Below are 23,284 nucleotides of genomic sequence, written 5' to 3' on the forward strand. Positions count from 1 at the left end.
AGACAATGGGCATGGCTAACATACTCAACCAGGACCCTCCAGCTGTTAGTTTTGACAATAAACAGAAATGGTGAGGAGGAGGAGTCTGTTAGGTCAGATCTTCCTGAATGAAATGCTTACTTTACTACATCCAATCAGCTTGCAGGAAAAAAAACAAGCCCCGACCACTGTTTTCTCACTTAATTTTCCATTTCTGTAACAATACACACAAAATAAATAAATAAAATGGTCACAACTTCCAGTTCTTGAGAACTTTAAATGTGAAGTTGTTCTTGGACATGCAAACGATAGCAAAACAATTTAAGACTATAACTCAAACCTTAGCGAATAAACAGTGTTCCACCAGGATCATGTATGTCAGAAACTGTAGTTTACTGCTGAACTCATTTTGTCATGGTAAAATAACACAGAAATCGAGTAATAACACTTCAGTCTCCTGCCGAAGCTCAGACGCGCTGCTTTGATAAACTGTCAATCACAACTGTCAATCACGATGACACGCCCAGCATTTAAATTACTGCTAAAAACAAACTGTTTACAAAAATGAAGATCTGCACCTATTTCAGCACAATAACCAGTGCCTTAATCGACCAGAACCATCTTTCGGGACATTTTATTGCATGTGTAATAATTTTTTTTATTTGGGCTCAAGTCTCCTTCATTAACACGGAGGAAGCGGGCTTTATGACTTGTACTGCAGCCAGTCCCCAGGGGGCGATCTAACGGCCGAGACCTTCACTCAAACGCAGCCTTGCGGCACACTTGGTGTGCACCATCACACACACGGATTATTATTATTTTTTTCTTCTTGTGTGTGATTTTTCAGGAGTTTATGTACATAGGCATTTATCAACACAATAACACAGAAGGACATTTAAATAAGTGTTAAATAAAGGTAAACAATTAAAAATATTAAGTTAAATATATGCACATCTTGATGGTTTATGGGCTAAATGTGCATTGTAGACTTCTTTAACTGTATGTAATTAATATTTAAATAAAATTATTCACAATTAAGTGGATGTATTGAACATAATAATGTTATTTACAAGCAAAGTATAAAAAATTATTATGTTATTATGACATAATAAAACTATTCCAACATTTCCATAATGCGTTAAAAAGAACCGAATGGGACTGTGAATAGTGAAAGTGAAACCGCCAGCGGGTGTAAGTCTGACGTACAATTCACAGTTATGACCAGTAGATGTCATCACAGGATAAGAAATCTTACAGTAATACTGTGTAAAGTTATAAAGTCTCGTGTGTTTAACAGGAAAGTTAAACTATCAAGCATCCAATATCATTACTTAGACCGATTCATTTCCCAAAAGTCCCCCCTGGCTCTTTTCCACTGCAGTCAGACACAAGTGACCAAAGGTAAGCCAGACATACAGACTGAAAATCATGTTATTTAGATATTTTTTGAAATGCAAATAAAAAATGTCTTGACATACCTAAATATTTAGTTTTACTTTCACATCCACACAGTGAAATCAATAAAGCAACATTGTTGCATGTCCCAAAATAACTTATATTCATATGGAGCTAGTGATTTTACAGCTGTAAAAAAATGCTGTTTAGTTTACCATGTTATACCTACCATTTTTACACGACAACTACACCTATAACAGAGTCCATGTTCTTACATTGACTGTGTCTGACAACCAGTAATTTAAAATGACACAATCAAATAGTGGCGGTTCTTTCCGCTGTGGCGACCCCAGATTAATAAAGGGACGAAGCCGAAAAGAAACTGAATGAATGAATGAATGAATGTCTAAATAGTGTAAATGTAAATAATCAGCAAGTGTAATTTCAGATTTTATAAAATAGAGAAGTACTGCAATTTAACAAAGCACTGCTAGACTACACCTTCATTTGTCTTAAAACAACAACAACACATAAATACATGACTATTTAGATTATTTAATTATTGCACATATAGGAGAGATGCGGTTTAAAACGAACACGTGCTGGTCAGTCTGCTCAAGTCAATGCAGTTTCAGGCCAGTTCTTAACTTGCAAATTCAGTGGCTAATTCATATAAATTTTTAGTCTTATTCTCTCATTCATACATTTTTGTACATTTTGCTCATCCCACATTGAGGGGTAGCATTTTGGGGAATGTTTTTAATATGAATGATCATGGTGGCACAGTGGGTAGTGCTGTCGCCTCACAGCAAGAAGGTCGCTAGTTCGAATTAATAAAATTAAAATAAATAAACTAAATTGTTCATGGTGAATGTATGGGAATGCAAGAGTGTATGGGTGTTTCACAGTGCAAGGTTATGGCTAGAAGGGCATCCGCTGCATAAAACACATGCTGGATAAATTGGCGTATCATTCCGCGGTGGTGACCCATGATGAATAAAAAGGCTAAGCCGAAAAAAAATGAATGAATGATGTACTGTAGTATGTATTTGTACAAATTAGCTACTCCTCTGACAGTGTGAAATAATAGTTATGTTACCCCAGGTGATCGTTCTTTTTTGATAATAATACAGTTTTCAATGTTCAATTATTCTGCACTTTTGGTAAAAAATACAGACGTTTTTTATTCCCAAATTTAGAATACCAATGGGGGGCAGGCTTGTTGACACCTCCCTCCAAATTTTAAGACCTGCCAAGGACCATATTTTTTATATTATGTCCTGATGCAGAAAACAATGAAATTCCACAGGGGTTCTGTTATATTTTTATCCTTAACATAACATGAGTAACACACCTAGACACTCCCTGTATTGAAACACTTACGATTTTTTTTTTCACTAAAAAGAAAGTGTACAGTAGGTTCATTCCGCTGTGGCGACCTTTAATGAATAAAGGGACTAAGCCGAAGGAAAATAAATGAATGAAAGCATACACAGACAGACTTATTCAGGTACAATGTATCACAATGTATTGCATATACTGTATAAGGAGAACTAGAGCGCCCTCTAGCCTTACAACACGTTGTGCATACACTAGCAGGGGTGTCTAAACTCAGTCTTGGAGGGCCTGTGTCCTAGAGAGTTTCTCTCTAACTTGCTTCAACACACCTGCCAGGAAGTTTCTATATATCTAACAGCTTGATTAAGTAGTTCAGGTGTGTTTGATTAGGGTTGGAGCTAAACTCTTCTGGATACTGGCCCCCCAGGACCGAGTTTGGACATCCCTTCACTACAGTTTCCAACTGTTTTAACATGACTAGTATTTCTAGACTGAGATTTTCTGTGCATTATCTGCTTGTTAATGCAGAATCTGAACAGACTGCCACTGTCGTTGATTGGAGAAAGTATAATTTGCTAAGCATGCAAAAATTTCCAAGATTGTTTGAATATTTCACTGTTGTATTCAATATAATTCAACTAAAATGGTCAATCTGCTTAGTCAAGTTTAACCTGGCTTTCAGATTTGACTGTTTATTGAGAGCATAAACTGTGAGGTTCATAAGCACAAAGACATGAACAACCATTTCCCCTACAAACCAAACACACGTGCACAAAAAGCCCATCACTCTCACCTACAAAACTGCCATCAGACCACAACCCACGGCAGGTTGCAGTTTGACACATTTTAAGCTGCTAGAATCACATTTAGACACAGCAGAGAATTTTCCCTAATAGTAAATATTTATTAAGATCATCTTTAAAAAGTTAATTAATAAGCCACACTTTAGAAATTGTAATTTTACACAATGTTCTATATTTCTACTCCAACTGCTTTTCAAAAGTGTTTGCCTTACTACATAAAAGAAAAGAAAGTGATATATATATATATATATATATATATATATATATATATATATATATATATATATATATATATATATATAATTTATTGCAAAAAGATATAATTCACAACAGCTGTTAGACATTTTTACAGCAAATAATACTCCAAATTAAATTCCTGAACCAGGGAATGAAAACTAAAGCAACGCATCCATGTACATGATCTTCCATTAATACAAAAACTATTTACAGAAGTAACCAGGCCATCGGAAAAATTCCTTAGTGTTTAGCTCTGTATAAGTCACTCATAATAGTCTTAAAGGGGTCTTAAAAAGTCTTAAATTTGATTTGAAGACACCTGCAGAAACCCTGATTTATGTGTTAATTTTTGTACTATTTACTGTTTTAAAGTAAAGAACCAAACTAGCATTAGTGTAACCATATTTCATTCCTAAAAATAGAGTATTTATTTCACCCAATAGGAGGGTCAAACTCCCTTGTGGGCGGAGTCATGTTTTCAGAAGGATTTTTCTTTTCTTTTTTTTACATCACTCCTTCACTGAACGTCTGGCGAAAATGTTTGGCATGTTTGCTTTAAGTTTGTGCTGGTGGCGTTTAATCTGTGAGTTTAATGTTTCATTTTATACAGAGAGAAGCCTCAAACTGAAGCTTAAACTGTCTATAATCTCAATGTTTTCCAGGTGTGTTTGGCGAGTCTGTGTCAGTGATGGAGGGAGATTCACTCACTTTACACACTGATACTCAAATATCTAAAGATGACATACTATGGACATTTGGAGCTGAAAACTCGATCATCGCTAACATTAAAATAAAGAAGCAAAATCTCTCCATTTATTATGGTCCTGATAGGAGATTCAGAGACAGACTGAAGCTGGACAATCAAACTGGATCTCTGACCATCATGAACATCAGATCTGAACATGCTGGAGATTATAAAGTGCTGATCAATGGAGCAAAACTGATAATAAAAACCTTCAGTGTTTCTGTCTATGGTGAGTAGAGCTCATCATTTGTGATTGATCAGTACTGATCAAACTGTCATATTTTATTAAAAGAATATTTAACACAGTACTAAAGTTAAGCTTCATCAGCAGGATGTAAATAAGTGGCCAATATTCACAAACACAATGTAATCTAGAGTTTTCTGTGCACAACTTTAAATACTAATACATTATAAGCTACCAAAGCAGAAAACCACAAAACCAGTCATAGTATTAGTCAAAACAACATCTGAAAGCTGAATAAATACGCTTTAAATACAGTGATTTATGGATTTGGATTGTTAGGAAATGACGTTGTTTGGTTTAGATTTTCAAATAGTTGTGTATCTCGAGTCTGAGTGTGCAAAAACAAACATTTTGAAGAAAAAAACCTTTAAAATTATCTAAATAAAGTACACAATATATACACAAATGCAACATATGATAATATCAAAGTTCTCTAATTTGTTTTTCAGAAAAAATATTGAATTATCTTGTAAACAGAAATGAGCTTTAAAACTGATTTAAGGATTAAAAGAAAAGAAAGAAAGGAAATAATCAGGAAAAAACTCAATTTTTTTTTTTTTGTAAAGCTGTTTTAAAACTTTTCTTCTTTTAGGCTTTTTTACCACATAAAGTTAATTAACCCTTATATTGTTTACCTAAAAGGTACAAATAATGTTGGTGTCTCGCTATTCTCTGGTGTTTTTCAGCTCGTCTGCCTGTTCCTGTCCTCATCTGCAGCTCTTCTCAGTGTTCTTCATCCCAGTATAATTGTTCAGTGGTGTGTTCAGTGATGAATGTGAGTGCTGTGAGTCTCTCCTGGTACAAAGGAAACAGTGTATTGTCCAACATCAGTGTGTCTGATCTCAGCATCAGTCTCTCTCTACCTCTGGAGGTGGAATATCAGGATAACAACACCTACAGCTGTGTGATCAACAACCCCATCAGCAACCAGACCACACAACTCAACATCACTCAGCTCTGTCAACCATGTTTAGGTAAGGTAGCACCAAAATAAGAGTTTGAGTAGAATTTCACATACAGTAATAATGGTCTCCTTCAGGTCCTCCAGACTCAGGATCTCAGCTAGTGTTGATTTCTGCTGCTGCTGGATCTCTGCTGATTATTTGTGCAGTCAGGATCTCATACATCTGCAGGAAACACAGAAAAACCGATCAAGATGGCAAGTGTCACCTACTTAAAAAAAATAATTAAATAAAAAATATTATAAAATATAACAGAAATATTTTTTGTAAATTAAAAGCCACAATTAATATCATACACAGCTATAATCCTACCCTATGCATATATCTAGAATGTAATACCGTGTTGTAAGAGGCTTGAAAACATTCTCGGGGATAAAACCTGGACTGGTTTTTGTATTTAGTAGTGACTAAATTAACTAAGAGAGTGTTATAGTTCCACCATGGCTATCTGCTTCACTAGACAAGGGCATGCCCATCTCGGAGTAGATTAGTTTATTAGGGAATGAAATAATTAAATACAAATAACATTATAATAGGTATCCATTAGATAGTAGAGGTCAGATAAAATACTTTAAAAACATCAGGATGAGGTTGATTGATCAACAATGCACCAGAAACAATCCCGAGAAAAATATGACCCTATAACTGGATTGAGCGGGGTTGGACAGTTTGCACATCTTAAGGATGGTTTGCAGATTCGTCATGCTGTTGGTGAGATTGCCGTCTCAATCTCTTGCTGCTTAATCTCTTGGTGTTAAACTAGGTTACAAATTTGACTGAAAAATGAAGTATCCTGCTCAGTCTCCACAGAAATTAAGAAATAGAAGAGAGCGTCCTACAAACTCTATGAGAGTGTTGAAGCTGGCCTCTGCTGATGAAACTGCAAACTATCTTCAGTGAACTTTATTTTTAATTGAATCGCTGACTCCGGCACTTTTTTATCTGACAGACTGGTCATTTTTGGGTTAAAACCATCGGTTCCCTTACAGCGTGTCAACATATGGCCTAATGTCGAGTTAAATAAATTGGTAATTAAACCGTTAATGAAATGTGAGCATTAAAACTTTCATTTTGACAGCACTAAGTTACAATGATTTTTTTTTTATTGTTCAAACAGTTGAGATTCTAACCGAGGTCACTTATGAGGAGTCGGAGTTTAACAAAAGCTGCACACAAAAATCGGTAAGGGATTATTCTTTATTTATGATTAGAGTCTTTGTGGCATGTTAGCAGTTAGTCATAGATAAATGTGCACTTATGTTTGGTCTATATCTATATTTGTCTCTGTCATATATCTATATACCCGTCACACACAACAGCATAATAAATGAGAATCATAAAAGAAAAAAACACTTGCATTGCATAAAAACCTTAACGTAATTAAAGTAAAAATAAAAAGTGTATTAAAAAATACATTTTAAATTATATTAAGGTCTTGATTCAGATAACTAGCAACAGCATGTTAGCATTATTGTTAGCATTATTTTTAAATTATTATTAAGATTACTACTACGTCAGCGTCAGTGTTAGCACCATTATCACATGGATGAAACAAAAGACACAACAGAAATATAAAATGCAGGATAAAACAACAGAAAAATACAAAAGATCTGCTGCCACAAAGTCTTTAAAATTTCACTGTATTGTGGTTTCCTTGATCAAACCAGCTTTACTCCTAATTATTGTATGTAGTCGTAAATTTCAGCTCTACTCATCTGAGCATTTGAGAATTTCCTTTAAGATTCTGCTTTTCTCACTCAGACCCGCTCGCTTAAACCAAAAAGCTCCTTTATATAAAAAAAGAAAAGAAAAAGTATTAAGATTATGGTTAAAAAGTTAAATTGTATTTTAATAAAGCTGTGAACTTCATAATGTACATCAAAATTAAAAACAAAGAAAAGAATTAGATAAAAATTTAGCAAAGACTCATGTGATAATTGAACCAAGAGATGTGTAATAAAGCATATAATTAAGCAAGGATATTTGTAGCGCAAGAGTTTAACACAAACACATAGATCCAAGTGCTTTACAACATAGATATAATTTAAAAAGTAGGGCACAACATATTTCATGACAAACAGACGATTTAAGTGACATTTCGCATTTGTTTAGCTTTAAATTTAGCTTTTGGTATTGAGCGTTTACCCAGAGGCACATTAATGCACAGGATTACAGGGGATGCGGCTACTGATAGCACATAATAATAATAATAATAATAATAATAATAATAATAATAATAATAATAATAATAACAACAACAACAACAACAATAATAATAATAATAATAATAATAATAATAATAATAATAATAATAATAATAATAATTCATTTTCAATAATTAGCAAAAATCACTTGAAGACAGATCAGGTCATGATCTAGCGTGTTTATAGCCGACTGGTGACTGACAGATTGGAAGTTCAGTTCATTTGACACTAGGACTGCCCGATATTGACTAAAAGATTGTGATATTTTTACATTCTGCAATATACAGTGCTTCTGCCAAAAATATATAATAACATAGATCAATCCAATAAAGAAAACAATTCAAATTAAATAAAGATTGTTTTATTGTTTTCCGAGTCTAACAGTCAGGTATAGTAATAGAACTATGGTAAAGTGTATTATACTCTATGTATTACAGTATTTACAACTCGGTCAATAAATCGTCACCTTGGAATTATAAGGTTCTCTCTGTGTTCTGAATGATTTTGAGATATTGAGCTTCAAGTTTTTGCATTTCATAGCAAACTGTATGAGTGTAACATTTGTTGTTTAAAAAAAGTCTTAAAATGTAAACAACTTATAAAAAAAAAACATTGCATAATGTAAATAATTTGTCATTTAATAAGAGTATGTCAATAACTCAATTTAGACAAAAATGTCAAATAGAACCTTGTAATTGTTAACTATAGTGACCTGATACACTAATAAATACTGTAGACCCACTTAGTTTCTTAGTTTTTCTTGTAGCACACTGTGGTGTATTGTAGTATATATTTATATTGTTTGTTTAATTGTAAATACTTATATATATATATATATATATATATATATATATATATATATATATATATATATATATATATATATATATATATATATATATATATATATGTATATATGTTTATATATATATATATATATATATATATATATATATATATATATATATATATATATATATATATATATAAATATATATATATATATATATATATATGTATATATGTTTATATATGTATATATGTATATATATGTATATATATATATATATATATATATATATATATATATATATATATGTATATATATATATATATATATATATATATGTATATATATATATATATATATATATATATATATATATATATATATATATATATATATATATATATATATATATATATATGTATATATATATATATATATATATATATATATATATATATATATATATATATATATATATATATATATATATATATATATATATATATATATATATATATATATATTTATATTTGAATGATTATCCCCGTTTATTTTTTTCCCCAATTTCTGTTTAACCGAGAGCAGATTTCTTCAACCCATTTCTAATCATATTAGTTTTATTAACTCATCTCTAATAACTAATTTATTTTATCTCTGCCATGATGACAGTCAGTAATATATGACTAGATATTCTTCAAGGCACTTCTATACAGCTTAAAGAGACATTTCAAGGCTTAACTAGGTTAATTAGGTTAACTAGGCAGGTTAGGGTAATTAGGCAAGTTATTGTTTAACGATGGTTTGTTCTGTAGACTATTGAAAAATAAATTTGCCTAAAGGGGCTAATAATTTTGTCTTTAAAATGGGGTTTAAAAAATTAAAACTGCTTTTATTCTAGCAGAAATAAACAAATAATACTTTCTCCAGAAGAAATAAAATATTATCAGACATACTGTGAAAATTTCCTTGTTCTGTTAAACATCATTTGGGAAATATTAAAAAGAAGAAGGGGGGCTAATAATTCTGACTTCAACTGTATGTGTGTGTGTTTATGTATATACATATAAAACAGTTCTGTCTGGTTCTCGAATCTGATTAGCAGATATCGGTGATATATTTAAGTAATATCAGCACCCGTACAGCTTCTTTACCTTTTGTTCCTCATACAAAAGGGTTTTTGAGACTCTCCATGTTTGATTTTGTTTTTATATACACAATTATTTCCACTTGTTTGATGTGATATGCATGTATGAACTGTATGTATCCTGTGTTCCTTGCACACACTTGGCAAATAAAGCTCATTCTGATTTTGATGAGGAGCTTGTGTGCGGGGGTTGGTGGCCCACAGTAAAGCTTTAGCAAAGGGGCCTCAAACTACCTAAAGGAGCCCCTAAAGGTGACATTTGTCCTATATATGTGACTTAATAGAGGCAAGGGTCTGTCTAAACACCCACACTTTAGCACCTAACATTTCCCATGTTAGTTGGCACGAGCATTGCAAGTGTGTGTGACACGCTTTAAAAGTGTGTCTTACCCCACAACCCAGCAAATACAACTTTGATTGCTGAGTTTTGGGTTTGTAAAATTGATTTATGTTTGTGAAGTTTAGGAATAGAGTGTAAAATAGCAGTATAGTGTGGAATTGAATTTTGAACAAGGAAGATTACATAATTTATTAATAAATAAATAAATGTTCACATGTTGTTCTAAAATTGTTTCTTATTCTGTATGTAAATAATCAGGAAGCATTTTAGATGAACAAATCTATTTTGTTGTGTTGTTTTTACAGAACAGTAGAGAGCAGGAGCGGGTGCTGTATGCTCCAGTCACAAGATGAAGATGAACAAACTGTGTGATGACTTTCTTGAGAGCCAAAATCTATATGAATATTGGAGATATTAGTAGAGATATCAAGATTATTGGAGTCTATGGTTGAGTTTTGGGATTGGCGAGAGATGTAGAATAAAGAAAGTCTTCTGGTTTTTAAAACATGACAAAGAAAGTACCCGTTGTCTTTTTAAAACAAGAATTTTAACATATTACTTAAAAATATGGCCAATTATTTTGATAGACTCAGAAAACATAGCGTTTCAACTGAGGTACATTAATGAAAAAGTTTGACATATCTGTTTGCTAAAAGGTGTGGAAATGTCTCTATTGACACGTGGTTTACTCTGCTGGACCATTTAGCACTGAGTTTCTTCATTACCTTATTCTCTTTAGTCTCTCTATCTTCAGTTGGCAAGCTGAGTCTGACTTAAGAAGCTCCTGTGTCACTCATAGGCATGTCATCTGTTCTCTGTAATAAAATTCACTAAAGTTTAAAGAAATGATGAGTTAAGATGTCTTGAATTGTGTTGTTTATGTAATAGTTTGTAAAATAGTAGTTTGCTCAGGTGATCAGCCTGGTTAAATACAAATGCATTTTTGGTAGTAATGCAGTTTTTGCTGTTTATTTATTCTGCACTTTTGGTAAAAATACAAATGTTTCTTAATCTCAAATTTAGGATACCGATGGGGGGCCAAGCTTGTTGACACCTTCGTTCAAATTGTAAGACCTTAGCCAATATTTTTTTGTATAATGTCCTGATGCAGAAAACAATGAAATTCAATAGGGTTTCTGTTATATTTTTATTCTTAATATAACATGAGTAACACACAGAGATGACCGCTGTATGGAAAACACGTATGATTTTTTTTTCCCTAAAGAAAAGCACACACAGCCAGACTTCTTCAGGGGCAATGTATAACATATATAAGAAGAACTAGAGCGCCCTCTAGCCTTACAACATGTAGTGCATATGCTACAGTTTTCAAATGTTTTACCATGACTATCTTAGACTGATTTTCTCTGCATTATTTACTTGTTAATGCAGAATCTGAACAGATTATCACAGTCGTTGTTCAGGAAAATCATAATTAGCTAAACTTACAAATATTTCCAAGATTTCACTGTCATATTAACTATATAAATCATGGTCAGTCTGCTTAGTTAAGTTTAACCTGGCTTTCAGATTTGACTTTATGAAGGTTTGAGTTCAGTTTTGCAAGCGCATTTCCCAACCATTTCCCCTAACACACACATGTAGAAAAGCCCATCACCCTCACATACAAAACTGCCATCAGACCACATCTCTGAAGAACCCCGACCACAGGCTGCTGTTTGACATTTTAAGCTGCTAGAATCACAATGAGAGACAACAGGCAATATTTCCTAATAGCAAATATTTATTGATTTCACCTCTAAAAAGTTAATAATAAGCCACACTTTTAAAATTGTAATATTTACACAATGTTCTAAGTTTTTAATTCTTTTTTTTAAACTATTTTTCAAAAGTGTTTGCCTTATAGTTTAAAGAAAATAAAGTGTCAGAGATCAAATAATATATTGTGGTGTTTAATTAGTAAGTTTTAATATTTTATATATAGAGAAGCCTTATTACTTACACAACATTTTTAAATCAACAAGCCACAATTTAGAATGAAACTACAACATCCCATATGTCTACCCAACCACTTTTTCGAAAGCAGTTGCCTTATTGTTTTAAAACATTTATCAGGGTGTCCATGGGGCCCTAAAATGTATTCAACTTCAAAAACAAAATGTTATTCCTTAAAACGTCTTAAATTCCCTAAACTATTGTTTTGTAGGTCTTAAACCGTTTTAAACAGGTCTTAATTTCCATGTTTAAGTAAAGCTACCCGATCAGGCACCCAATCACCTATAATCCATCTCAAAACTTTGATTTAAAGGAACCAGCAGAAACCCTGATTTGAATGTTAAATTTGAGACTATTAACAGATTTAAAATAAAGAACCAAACTAGCATTAGTATTTAACCATACATCATTCCTAAAAATAGAGTATTTACTTCACCCAATGGGAGGGTCAAACTCTTGTGGGTGGAGTCATGTTTTTTAGAAGGGTTTGTCCTTTCTTTTTTTTTAAAGACCACTCCTTTACTGAGCGTCTGGAGAAAATGTTTTGCATGTTTGCTTTATGCTTGTGCTGGTGGCGTTTAGCTGGTAAGTTTAATATGTTTTATTTCACACAGAGAGAAGCCTCAAACTGAAGCCTTAAACTGTTTATAATCTGAATGTTTTCCAGGTGTGTTTGGCGAGTCTGTGTCAGTGACGGAGGGAGATTCAGTCACTCTAAACACTGATACTCAAATATCTAAAGATGACATACGATGGACATTTGGAGCTGAAAACTCGATCATCGTTAAAATTAAAATAAAGAGGCAAAACTTCTCCACGTATGATGGCCCTGATGGGAGATTCAGAGACAGACTGAAGCTGGACAATCAAACTGGATCTCTGACCATCATGAACATCAGATCTGAACATGCTGGAGATTATATACTCCTGATAACTGGAATTAATCGGACAATAAAAACATTCAGTGTTTCTGTCTATGGTGAGTAGAGCTCATCATTTGTGACTGATCAGTGCTGATCTAACTGTCATGTTTTATTAAAAGAATTTTTAACACAGTAATAAATTTAAGCTTCATCAGCATGATTTAAATAAGAGGCCAATATTCACAAACACAAAGAAATCTAGAGTTATCAGTGCACAACTTGAAATACCAATACATTATAAGCTACCAAAGCAGAAAACCACAAAACCAGTCATAGTTTTAGTCAAAACAACATCTGAAAGCTGAATAAATATGCTTTTACAATGATTTATGGATTTGGATTGTTAGGAAATGACAATGTTTGGTTTAGATTTTCAAATAGTTGTGTATCTTGAGTCTGAGTGTGCAAAAACAAACATTTTGAAGAAAAAAAAAAAAAAAGAACGCCTTTAAAATTATCTAAATAAAGTACACAATATATACACACATGCAACATATGATAATATCAAAGTGCTCTAATTTGTTTTTCAGAAAAATATTGATTTACCTTGTAAACGGATTTAAGGATTAAAAGAAAAGAAAGAAAGGAAATAATCAAGAATAAACTCAAAATTTTTTGTAAGGCTGTTTTAAAACTTTTCTTCTTTTCGGCTTTTTAACACGTAAAGTTAATTAACCCTCATATTGTTTACCCAAAAAGTAAAAATTATGTTGGTGTCTCTTTATTCTCTAATGTTTCAGCTCGTCTGCCTGTTCCTGTCCTCACCTTCAGCTCTTCTCAGTGTTCTCCATCGCAGTATAATTGTTCAGTGGTGTGTTCAGTGGTGAATGTGAGCGCTGTGAGTCTCTCCTGGTACAAAGGAAACAGTGTATTGTCCAGCATCAGTGTGTCTGATCTCAGCATCAGTCTCTCTCTACCTCTGGAGGTGGAATATCAGGATAAAAACACCTACAGCTGTGTGATCAACAACCCCATCAGCAACCAGACCACACAGCTCAACATAACTAAACACTGTCAGACATGTGAAGGTATGATAGCACCAACATGTTTAAAGCAGAAATGCTCTTACAGTAATAATGGTCTCCTTCAGGTCCTTCAGACGCTGGATCTCCGCTACTGTTGATTTCTACTGCTGCTGAATCTGTGTTGGTTATTTCTGCAGTCTGGATTTTCTGCATCTGCAGGAAACACAGAAAAACAGATCAAGAAGGCAAGTATCACCTACTTAAAAAAAACTGGTATTATGAAGAAGTATTATAAATAAATATAATCAAAACATTTAAGTCAATTTAAAACCATATCAGGGGCATCACGGTGGCACAGTGGGTAGCACAATCGCCTAACAGCAAGAAGGTCGCTGGTTTGAGCCTCAGCTGGGTCAGTTGGCGTTTCTGTGTGGAGTTTGCATGTTCTCCCCGTGTTGGGGTGGGTTTCCTCCGGGTGCTCCGGTTTCCCCTACAAGTCCAAAGACATGCGGTACAGGTGAATTGGACAAGCTAAATTGTCCGTAGTGTATGTGTGTGAATGAGTGTGTATACGTGTTTCCCAGTGATAGGTTGCATCTCGAAGGGCATCCGCTGCATAAAACATATGCTGGATATGTTGGCGGTTCATTCCGCTGTGGCGACCCCCGAATAACAAATGGACTAAGCTGAAAAAAAAAGAATAAATCAATGTATAAAGCAATATCACCTATTCTAAACATACATAGATAAAATGTCATATCCTGTCATTTAAATATATGGCATAATGTAAAGTTAAATAAGAATGTTAAAAATGGTAATGTCGAGTTTTTAAATGTCTGTTACTGAAATGTGTGCATTAATACTTTCATTTTGATAGCAGTAAATTACAATGATTTTTATTTTATTGTTCAAACAGTTGAGATTGTAGCAGAGGTCACTTATGTGCTGTCGGAGATCACCAAAAGCCGCGTACATAAATCGGTAAGAGAATTTGTCTATATATTAATCTGACACAGACATAGAAATAAGCATGATTAATGATATTTATAAAAGCCTTGGAAATGCTTGTTGCACAACATCACAACACAGACTGTATTTTAAAGTAATTAGTGACTGCAAAGTAAAATTAAGAAGTGAACAAAAATTTTACATTTAAAAAACTTTGAATGAGATAACTAGCAACAGCATTATTATTATTACTATTTTTATTAATTTTAATAATATTATAATATATATATATATATATATATATATATATATATATATATATATATATATATATATATATATATATATATATATATATATATATATAATTAATTTAATAATATTATTTTTATTACTACATATCAGCATTAATGTTAGCACAATTATCACATAGATGAAACTTAGAAAGACACTCAACCTAAACAAAACAAGCAACAAAAATAATCTGCTGTCACAAAGTGTTTTAAAATTTCACACTAATGTGGTATCCTTGATCAAATCAGCTTTACTCAGTCCTATTTATTTTACTTAGTCACAAAATTTAGCTCTATTTGACTGAGCATTTGAGAGTTTTCCTGAAGACACTGCTTTTCTCACTCAGAGCCCTTTATATGTTCTGCTGATTTATGAATGTGCAAAAAATTAGTATTAATATTAAGTTTAAAGAGTTAAAATTACATTTTAATAAAGCTGTAAAAAACAAAGAAAGGAATTGGACAAATTTAGCAAATATTCATGTTATGATTGAGCCAAGAGACGTTTAATCAAGCAGATCATTATGGCAAGGATATTTATAAAGCAAGATTTCAACACAATTGTAACTGATCTAAGTGCTTTACAATGAACATATACACACACACAGTTAAAATCAGAATTATGAGCCTCCCTGAATTATTAGCCCCCCTGTTTATTTTTTCCCCAATTTTTGTTTAACAGAGAAAAGATTTTTTTCAGCACATTTTTGAACAAAATCGTTTTAATAATTCATCTCTAATAATAACTGAATTATTTTATGTTTGCCATGATGACAGTAAAGAATATTTGACTAGATATTTTTGTGACATTTAAGTGACATTTAAATGCTTAACTAGGATAATTAGGTTAACTAGGCAGGCTGGGGTAATTAGGCAAGTTATTGTATAACAGTGGTTTGTTCTGTAGACTATCAGGAAAATATATAGCTTAAAGGGCTAACAATATTGACCGTAAAAATGGCTTTAAAAAATTTTTTAAACTGCTTTTATTCAAGCCAAAAAAAAAAAAAAAGAAAACTTTTTCTTTTTTTTTAAACCATTTTATGGTCAAATTTATTAGCCCCTTTAAGCTATATATTTTTTTGATAGTCTACTCATTCTGAGTCTTGTGTACGGGGGGTTGGTGGCCCACTGTATAGCTTTAGCAAAGGGGCCTCAAACTACCTAAAGGAGCCCCTAAAGGTGACATTTGTCCTATATATGCTTTGAGTGACTGAATAGAGGCAAGGGTCTGTCTAAACACCCACACTTTAGCACCTAGCATTTCCTGTGTTAGCATTTGCAAGTGTGCATAAAATACTTTGCAAGTGTGAATGTCAGCAAAATTGTCAGAAATTCAGCAAATACAACTTTTATTGCTAAGATTCGGGTTTGTAAAAAAATGTTTATGTTTGTGGAGTTTAGAAATAGGAATAGAGTGTCAAATCACAACACAGTGTGAATGTTGAACAAGGAAGATTACATGATTTATGAATAAATAAATAAAATGTTTACAGATTGTCTAAAATAGATTTTATTCTGTATCTAAAGCTAATCAGGAAGCATTTTAGATGAACAAATCTATTTTGTTGTGTTGTTTTTACAGAACAGTAGAGAGCAGGAGCAGGTGCTGTATTCTCCAGTCACGAGATGAAGATGAACAAACAGTGTGATGATTTTCATGAGAGCCAAAAAAAAAAACTATAGCAATATTGGAGATACTGGTTGAGATATAAAGATCTTTGGAGTCTATAGTTGAGTTTTGGGATTGGCGAGATGTAGAATCAGGAAAGTCTTCTGGTTTTTAAAACATGACAAAGAAAGTACCCGTGGTCCTTTTAAAACAATGACTTTAACAGATTACCTTAATATATGACCTACTATTTTGATAGACTCAGAAAACAAAGTGTTTCAACTAAGGTGCATTGATGAAAAATGTAAATGTATGTGTAAAATATTCACTAAATGGTGTAAAAAGCAGTTCTCAGTTATTGTGTTTAAGTCTATATTGACATATGGTTTGTTCAGCTGGATAAACAGCCTTTGCATGAGCTTGTGAAGGTGTGATGTCTGTATATGAAAGTGTGTATGTGTGAAAATGTGGTTGGTTTTTCCATCCCTGCTCAAAAACGTTCCGATACTGCTGATTAACTCATGCTGTTTGATCTAACTTTCTGTCAATGTCTAAGAATCATTGTATACACTCTCAGAAAAAAAAGGTATGTGATCTGTCACTGGGGTGGTACCTAAAAGGTCCATAATAATACCTCAATGGTACACATTAGTACATAAAACATACAAAAGTGTTCCTCTTAAAATTTTAGGTACTATTATATACTTTTGGAGTACCAATATGGACCATTCAGGTACAACTGTGTACCTTTTGTAATGGTACCACCCCAGTGACAGCTCGCGTAGCCTGCGTATTTCTGAGAGTGTAAGAATATATGCCATGTTTAATTTATGGTTGCTATACTTGTGTTTGCTGTTGGGAAAAGAATGAATGCATTTTTTCATTATTTTTGTCTATTTTATTCTTTGTAGAAATATGTTTTGCCTAGTGATATATTAACCAAGCTTCTTTTCTGAGTGTTGGCATAATAATAAAGCATTTTTGCTTCCTGCCGTTGGTGACATCAAAATCTGAAAATAACTTTCATTTCTCATTTAGCTTTCCCATACAATGAGATGTGCTAAAAGGTGTGAAGACAGAATGCTGCAGATAATGCCTTATCTTATAATAATGTCAGCTTATGTGCACAGAGCAGTTTGCAGTAAGAGAAATGTGACCGCCAGAGTACTGAAGAATAATTGTGATGAATTCCAACAAAACCCCACCTGTTAATATCAGTTGTGTATAAATACTGGAGTCAGGGAAATGCAGAGTTGTTGTGAAACTCCTGAATGTAATTCTTGTATTGCACTGGTGTAATGTGACCCAGAGCTCTGTTTATTGATTTATTCATTTGTATCTAATAAATTACTGATATTTTTGACATTGAAGAAAATCCTCCCCTGACCTTTTTGTTGAACATAATGTTGAGATATTCCAACATTGCCTGTCAGGCTGATATCTGATGGATGTGTGGAATTATTTTGCTTTCATGTAGTCTATTTTGTCGAGAAACAATTTCTTTTTAAAAGCATAGTGCTGCTTAAGGTAATACATACAATGAAAAAGTAAAGTAGTAATAAAACGTTATTGTCCTTGACAAGAGATTTGTTATGGGCATCACCATATTGCTGCAGACACTCAATAAAACAAGCAATAAAAAACAATAGAAAATACAACAATTACAAAATTTATAATGCTAATTAAGATATACTGTTATTAACTAAACCCACTGACACAGGTACAAAGGATTTCTTATAGCGGTTTAACCTACACTTTGGGACTCTATATCTTCTACCAGAGGGAAGCAGTTCGTACTGGGGAAACAAAAAATGAGTTGGATCGTTTACAACCCTTTCCACCCGATTGAGGACACAGTTCTCATATAAAACTTGAGGATTAAAATATTCATCGTGCCCGACAATTTTCCTTGCCGTCTTTAAGAGATGCATCAGTTTAGATTTACACTTAACAGTTAGGTTGCCAAACCACATTGTGGTGCCATACCTGACAATGCTTTCCAGAACTGCTTTGTAAAACAACATCATGAGCTTCTTGTTGACTCCAAAAAGACGCAACCTCCGTAAAAAATACAATCTCTGGTGTAAACGAGAACAAACCCACTCAATGTGTGTTTTCCATGTGAAAGAACTGTCGATATGAATGCCCAAGTACTTAAAGGTTTCTGACTAAGTAATAGAATGGTCATGTACAACCACTAGACGATGGTCACCTATACACTTTGGGTCAAATACCATCTCTACTGTTTTCTTAGTATTTATTTTTAGCCTATTTCTATCACACCACTCAACGAACTGACTAATTTCTGACTGTTAGATAACACCAATATCATCATTCTCATAAAGTAAACTTAGTGTGGCTGTGTCATCAGAGTAATTAAAAATAAAATTCTGTGAATGCTTACTTGAACATTCATTTGTAAAAAGAATAGGCAAACTGACACAGCCTTGTGGAACCCCAGTGCTACGGTTCTTTTCATCTGAACGGATATTTTTTACCTTTCCAACCTGAGTTCTGTTTGTTAAAAATGAGAAATACCATTTGCATATGCATGGGTTTATATTCAACTGTTCCATCTTTTCAATTAACAAATGTGGTTGGATCATATTAAAAGCGGAACTAAAATCAATAAAAAGCAGTCGAGCATAAGCTTTAGGATTGTTTAAGTGCTTAAGAATCAAGTGCAAAATACTATTAACTGCATCTTCAGTACCTCTGCCATGCCTGTAGGCAAACTGTAGAGGATCTAAATTACTAGCAACTTCTGATTTTAATAAAAACTGAGATAAGGCTGTGAACTGTTTTGCGACAGATGTGCTTAATCATATTCAGAAAAACAAATTAAAAAGTATAAAAAATCTAATTAGGTAAAATTATGAGTCTCAGCTCACGTTTTTATTCTAGATAAATACTGCTACATGTCTGCACCTGATCCAATTCTTACCGTAAATCCTACAAATGAATTACTTTATCAATGGAAATATGGCAATGACTGTTATTCAACAGTGTGGTGTTAAATTTAATCTGTCCAACTTCAGGCATATACGACCTTACACTTGACTAATGAAGCAGCAAAACTTTTTATGCACTTCATGATTTTTTCTCATATTACATATTGTCTTACTAGTTGGTCACACGCTACACTCTCGGAAAAAAAATGGTACAATGTTGAACCAAAGAAGGTACAAACCCTTGTCACTGGGGCAGTACCTTTTTATGGAACAGAATTGTACCTTAAGACAAAGAAACAAATTTGTACCATTGCAGTTTGTACCTTTAAGAACATGATTTTTACCATGGGAAACCAAAATGTACCTTCATCAAAGATACAAATGTTTTACCAGTTGTTTTGTATTATCGCATTATAGAACTTAATAATTATTGTTTATGAGTTTATGATTCATGTTTTAATATGGAAATTATTCATAAATCACTTTGCCTTTCCAGTAATATTTTCATAGATATTGTAACAAAGAAGGAGTTGTCCAACTCTTATGTGCATTCTCAGAAATATGTGCATTCCCAGCTGTCACTGGGGCAGTACCTTTTCAAAAGATACATATTAGTACCCAAATGTACCTAAAAAGTACCTCTGAAGTACCATTACGGACCCTTCAGGTACAAATATGTACCGTTTGAAAAGGTACCGCCCCAGTGACAGCTCCTGTACCTTTATTTCTGAGAGTGTACCTTCTTATGAGAACAATTATGTACCTTCACTTGAATTGTACCATAAAAGGTATAGAACAGTATCATAAGAGGTCTTTTCTGTACCATATAAGGTACAACTTTTACAAAGGTACAAAACTGGCCCTCAAGGAACATTATTTGTACCACTGTGTACCTTTTTTTCTGAGAGTGTAAAGAGTTTTAAAATCAGTTAAATCACTTTATAAACAGACACTTAAAGTATTTGATCAGAAAGCTATGAGGTATCATCATTGTAATGTAATACAAAAACATTATTTATTGAGCTTTGATAATATGAATATTTGGCTGATGCTTGTATGATTTTTAAAAGGCAAGGCAAGTTTATTTATATAGCACATTTCATACACAGTGGCAATTCAAAGTGCTTTACATAAACAGGAATAAAAAAAGACAAGTTTAGGAACATAAAATGCAGATAATAAAAATTATTAAAAACAGATAAAAACAAATTAAAATGAGTTAAAATAGGCTATAAAAGAATGAAAAAGAAAATGAAAAACATAATAGTGCGATCTGTCGGACGTAGCACAGTGCTCATTCAGTAAAGGCACAGCTAAACAGATGTGTTTTCAGTCTTGATTTGAATGTGCCTAATGTTGGAGCACATCTGATCATTTCTGGAAGCTGATTCCAGCAGCGAGGGGCATAGTGGATAAAAGCCGATTCACCCTGCTTTGACTGAACTCTTGGAACTTCTAGTTTATATGATCCTAAAGATCTGAGTGATCTGTTAGGTTTGTATTCAGTGAACATGTCTGTAATGTATTGAGGTCCTAGGCCATTTAGTGATTTATAGACCAGTAATAATACTTTAAAATCTATTCTGAATGTAACTGGCAGCCAGTGTAGAGACCTGAGGACCGGTGTGATGTGCTCTGATTTCCTGCTTCTGGTCAGAATTCTGGCTGCAGCGTTCTGGATGAGCTGTAACTGTCTGACTGTCTTTTTGGGAAGGCCAGTGATGAGACCATTACAGTAATCCACCCTGCTGCTGATAAAAGCATGAACAAGTTTTTCTAAGTCTTCACTGGAAACAAAGCATCTGATTCTTGATATATTTTTGAGATGATAGTATGCTGATTTACTGACTGCTTTGACATGACTGTTGAAACTCAGATCTGACTCCAGAGTCACACCAAGATTCTTGACCTTATTTTTTTGTCGTTTGACCTTTAGAGCCAAGGTATGCATTCACCTTGAGAACCTCGTCTCTGTTCCCAAACACAATGGCTTCAGTTTTCTCTTTGAAATATTAAATGGATGTGCTTCACCTCCATTATGTGAGTTTGTGACAAGAATAATATTGGTCAAGCAACACGATCTGTTACCAGGGGAGACTGTGCTGTGTTGTTTACACGTACAACTTTTGCATGGTCAGTCTTCTCAGTTAGAGCCAGTCTTTTCTGGAACACACTTCCTATTGATTTAAGGGGTCTTACAAATTATTATTATTTAGGTTGCCTTTTAAAATCTGGCAGGGGGCAACAGATGAAAATTAGCCCTTGTGGCTAACTCTGGCTTACTTACAGTTTTACTGTTGATAAATGAGCATTGTCCATATTAAATGAAATACATTTCAAAATTTCCAAATACCCCAAAGCTGGTACAGTGGAACAAAATTATGAATGAATATCTTGGACCTCCAACAATAGTTATTGATAGATAGACCAGATAGACAGGAAATAGTGTTCACCTGATCGAGGTGCATGTGATAAAAGTGAAGGAGATAAACAATAGTGAACATTTGAAGTAGATCAAAACCTGCTATAAAGTTGTCCTAAAACGATTGTACACACACATTTAGGCTACTATATTGATTAACAGAACATTTAAATAGTCATTAAACTTGTTATTTGTGACTGGTGGTCTGGCACAAAACTTGCTCAGGTTCAAGTCATAAAATCTGTCACTAAATATAATAAAACACAACACACTGAAGTAAACAAAAATGGGTTTTACCTGCGTTTTACCAGTTTCAGTGCGTCAAACTATTCGGTGATGGATTATGAGATGTCTAACTTTGAGCAGGATGTTTTTCTGCAGTTTGTAGAATTCCGAGCAAGCTTACTTTATTGTTTACCTCGTTATTCAAGAGCAAAATCTCCAGTACGTCATCGTGCATTGGCCTCGCTTGAGCTCAGCGTCTGTTAATAAACCCCGCCCCCTTGATCTGATTAGCTGTCACAAACATCCTTGCGGTGTCACCAATATTCTGGACCGACGGTATATATCCGCTGAAACTAATTTGATTCAGAGAGGTTTATAGCGAGGTGGGTGTCTGTTGTTAAAGAGAGTAATCTCTTCTAGTATCAGCAACAATATCAGTAGAAACACCTCATACTGTGAATAGCATTTGTATCCTAGTATGACATTAATATAAAAAATGTACAGTAGGCTACTTTAAAATAAATAGTGGCACTTATTTTCTTCTTTAGGCCAATGAAAACTCGGGTTTTTTACATAAAAGAATTACAAAAAATAATAAAATGATATATATATATATATATATATATATATATATATATATATATATATATATATATATATATATATATATATATATATATATATATATATATATATATATATGAAAACAAGACAACAAATAAGCATAATTAAAGTTTATATCAAAACCCTGAGAGGAGAATCAGCTTATTTAGCACCGAGCACTCTTCAGTCTCTCTTTCTAAAGTGA

At 33.1% G+C, this 23,284-nt stretch overlaps 3 protein-coding genes across 9 annotated transcripts in view; 2 read left to right on the forward strand and 1 right to left on the reverse strand.

Annotated features, from left to right (window-relative positions):
• si:ch211-274k16.2 overlaps positions 1-22,712 on the reverse strand; it is a 71,338-nt gene extending 48,626 nt beyond the window's left edge. For 3 of the 7 annotated variants that reach the window (XR_012397678.1, XM_073937131.1, XM_073937128.1), the window contains exons 1-4: positions 22,549-22,712; positions 14,357-14,711; positions 14,130-14,238; positions 5,760-5,868 (exon numbers count right to left, since the gene is read on the reverse strand). The gene's annotated coding sequence lies outside the window, so the exon portion shown is untranslated. Of the gene's footprint in view, positions 1-5,759; positions 5,869-13,825; positions 13,910-14,129; positions 14,239-14,356; positions 14,712-22,548 lie in introns of all 7 variants that reach the window. The other 4 variants (XM_073937129.1, XM_021469536.3, XM_073937130.1 and 1 more) reach the window with 2 other exon arrangements.
• On the forward strand, positions 4,084-5,767 carry LOC141380150 (SLAM family member 5-like). Its single transcript, XM_073937142.1, has 3 exons — positions 4,084-4,335; positions 4,415-4,726; positions 5,428-5,767. The coding sequence occupies exons 1-3, from the start codon at positions 4,290-4,292 to the stop codon at positions 5,733-5,735; spliced, it is 666 nt and encodes a 221-aa protein (XP_073793243.1). The 5' UTR covers positions 4,084-4,289; the 3' UTR covers positions 5,736-5,767.
• On the forward strand, positions 12,618-18,253 carry si:rp71-1i20.1. The gene is made up of 5 exons (XM_073937141.1): positions 12,618-12,722; positions 12,805-13,116; positions 13,801-14,270; positions 14,942-15,006; positions 16,852-18,253. The coding sequence occupies exons 1-3, from the start codon at positions 12,677-12,679 to the stop codon at positions 14,181-14,183; spliced, it is 741 nt and encodes a 246-aa protein (XP_073793242.1). The 5' UTR covers positions 12,618-12,676; the 3' UTR covers positions 14,184-14,270; positions 14,942-15,006; positions 16,852-18,253.
• Positions 22,713-23,284: the final 572 nt, after the last annotated feature.

Source organism: Danio rerio, chromosome 22, assembly GCF_049306965.1.
Source record: "Danio rerio strain Tuebingen ecotype United States chromosome 22, GRCz12tu, whole genome shotgun sequence".
NCBI classification, from domain to species: domain Eukaryota; kingdom Metazoa; phylum Chordata; class Actinopteri; order Cypriniformes; family Danionidae; genus Danio; species Danio rerio.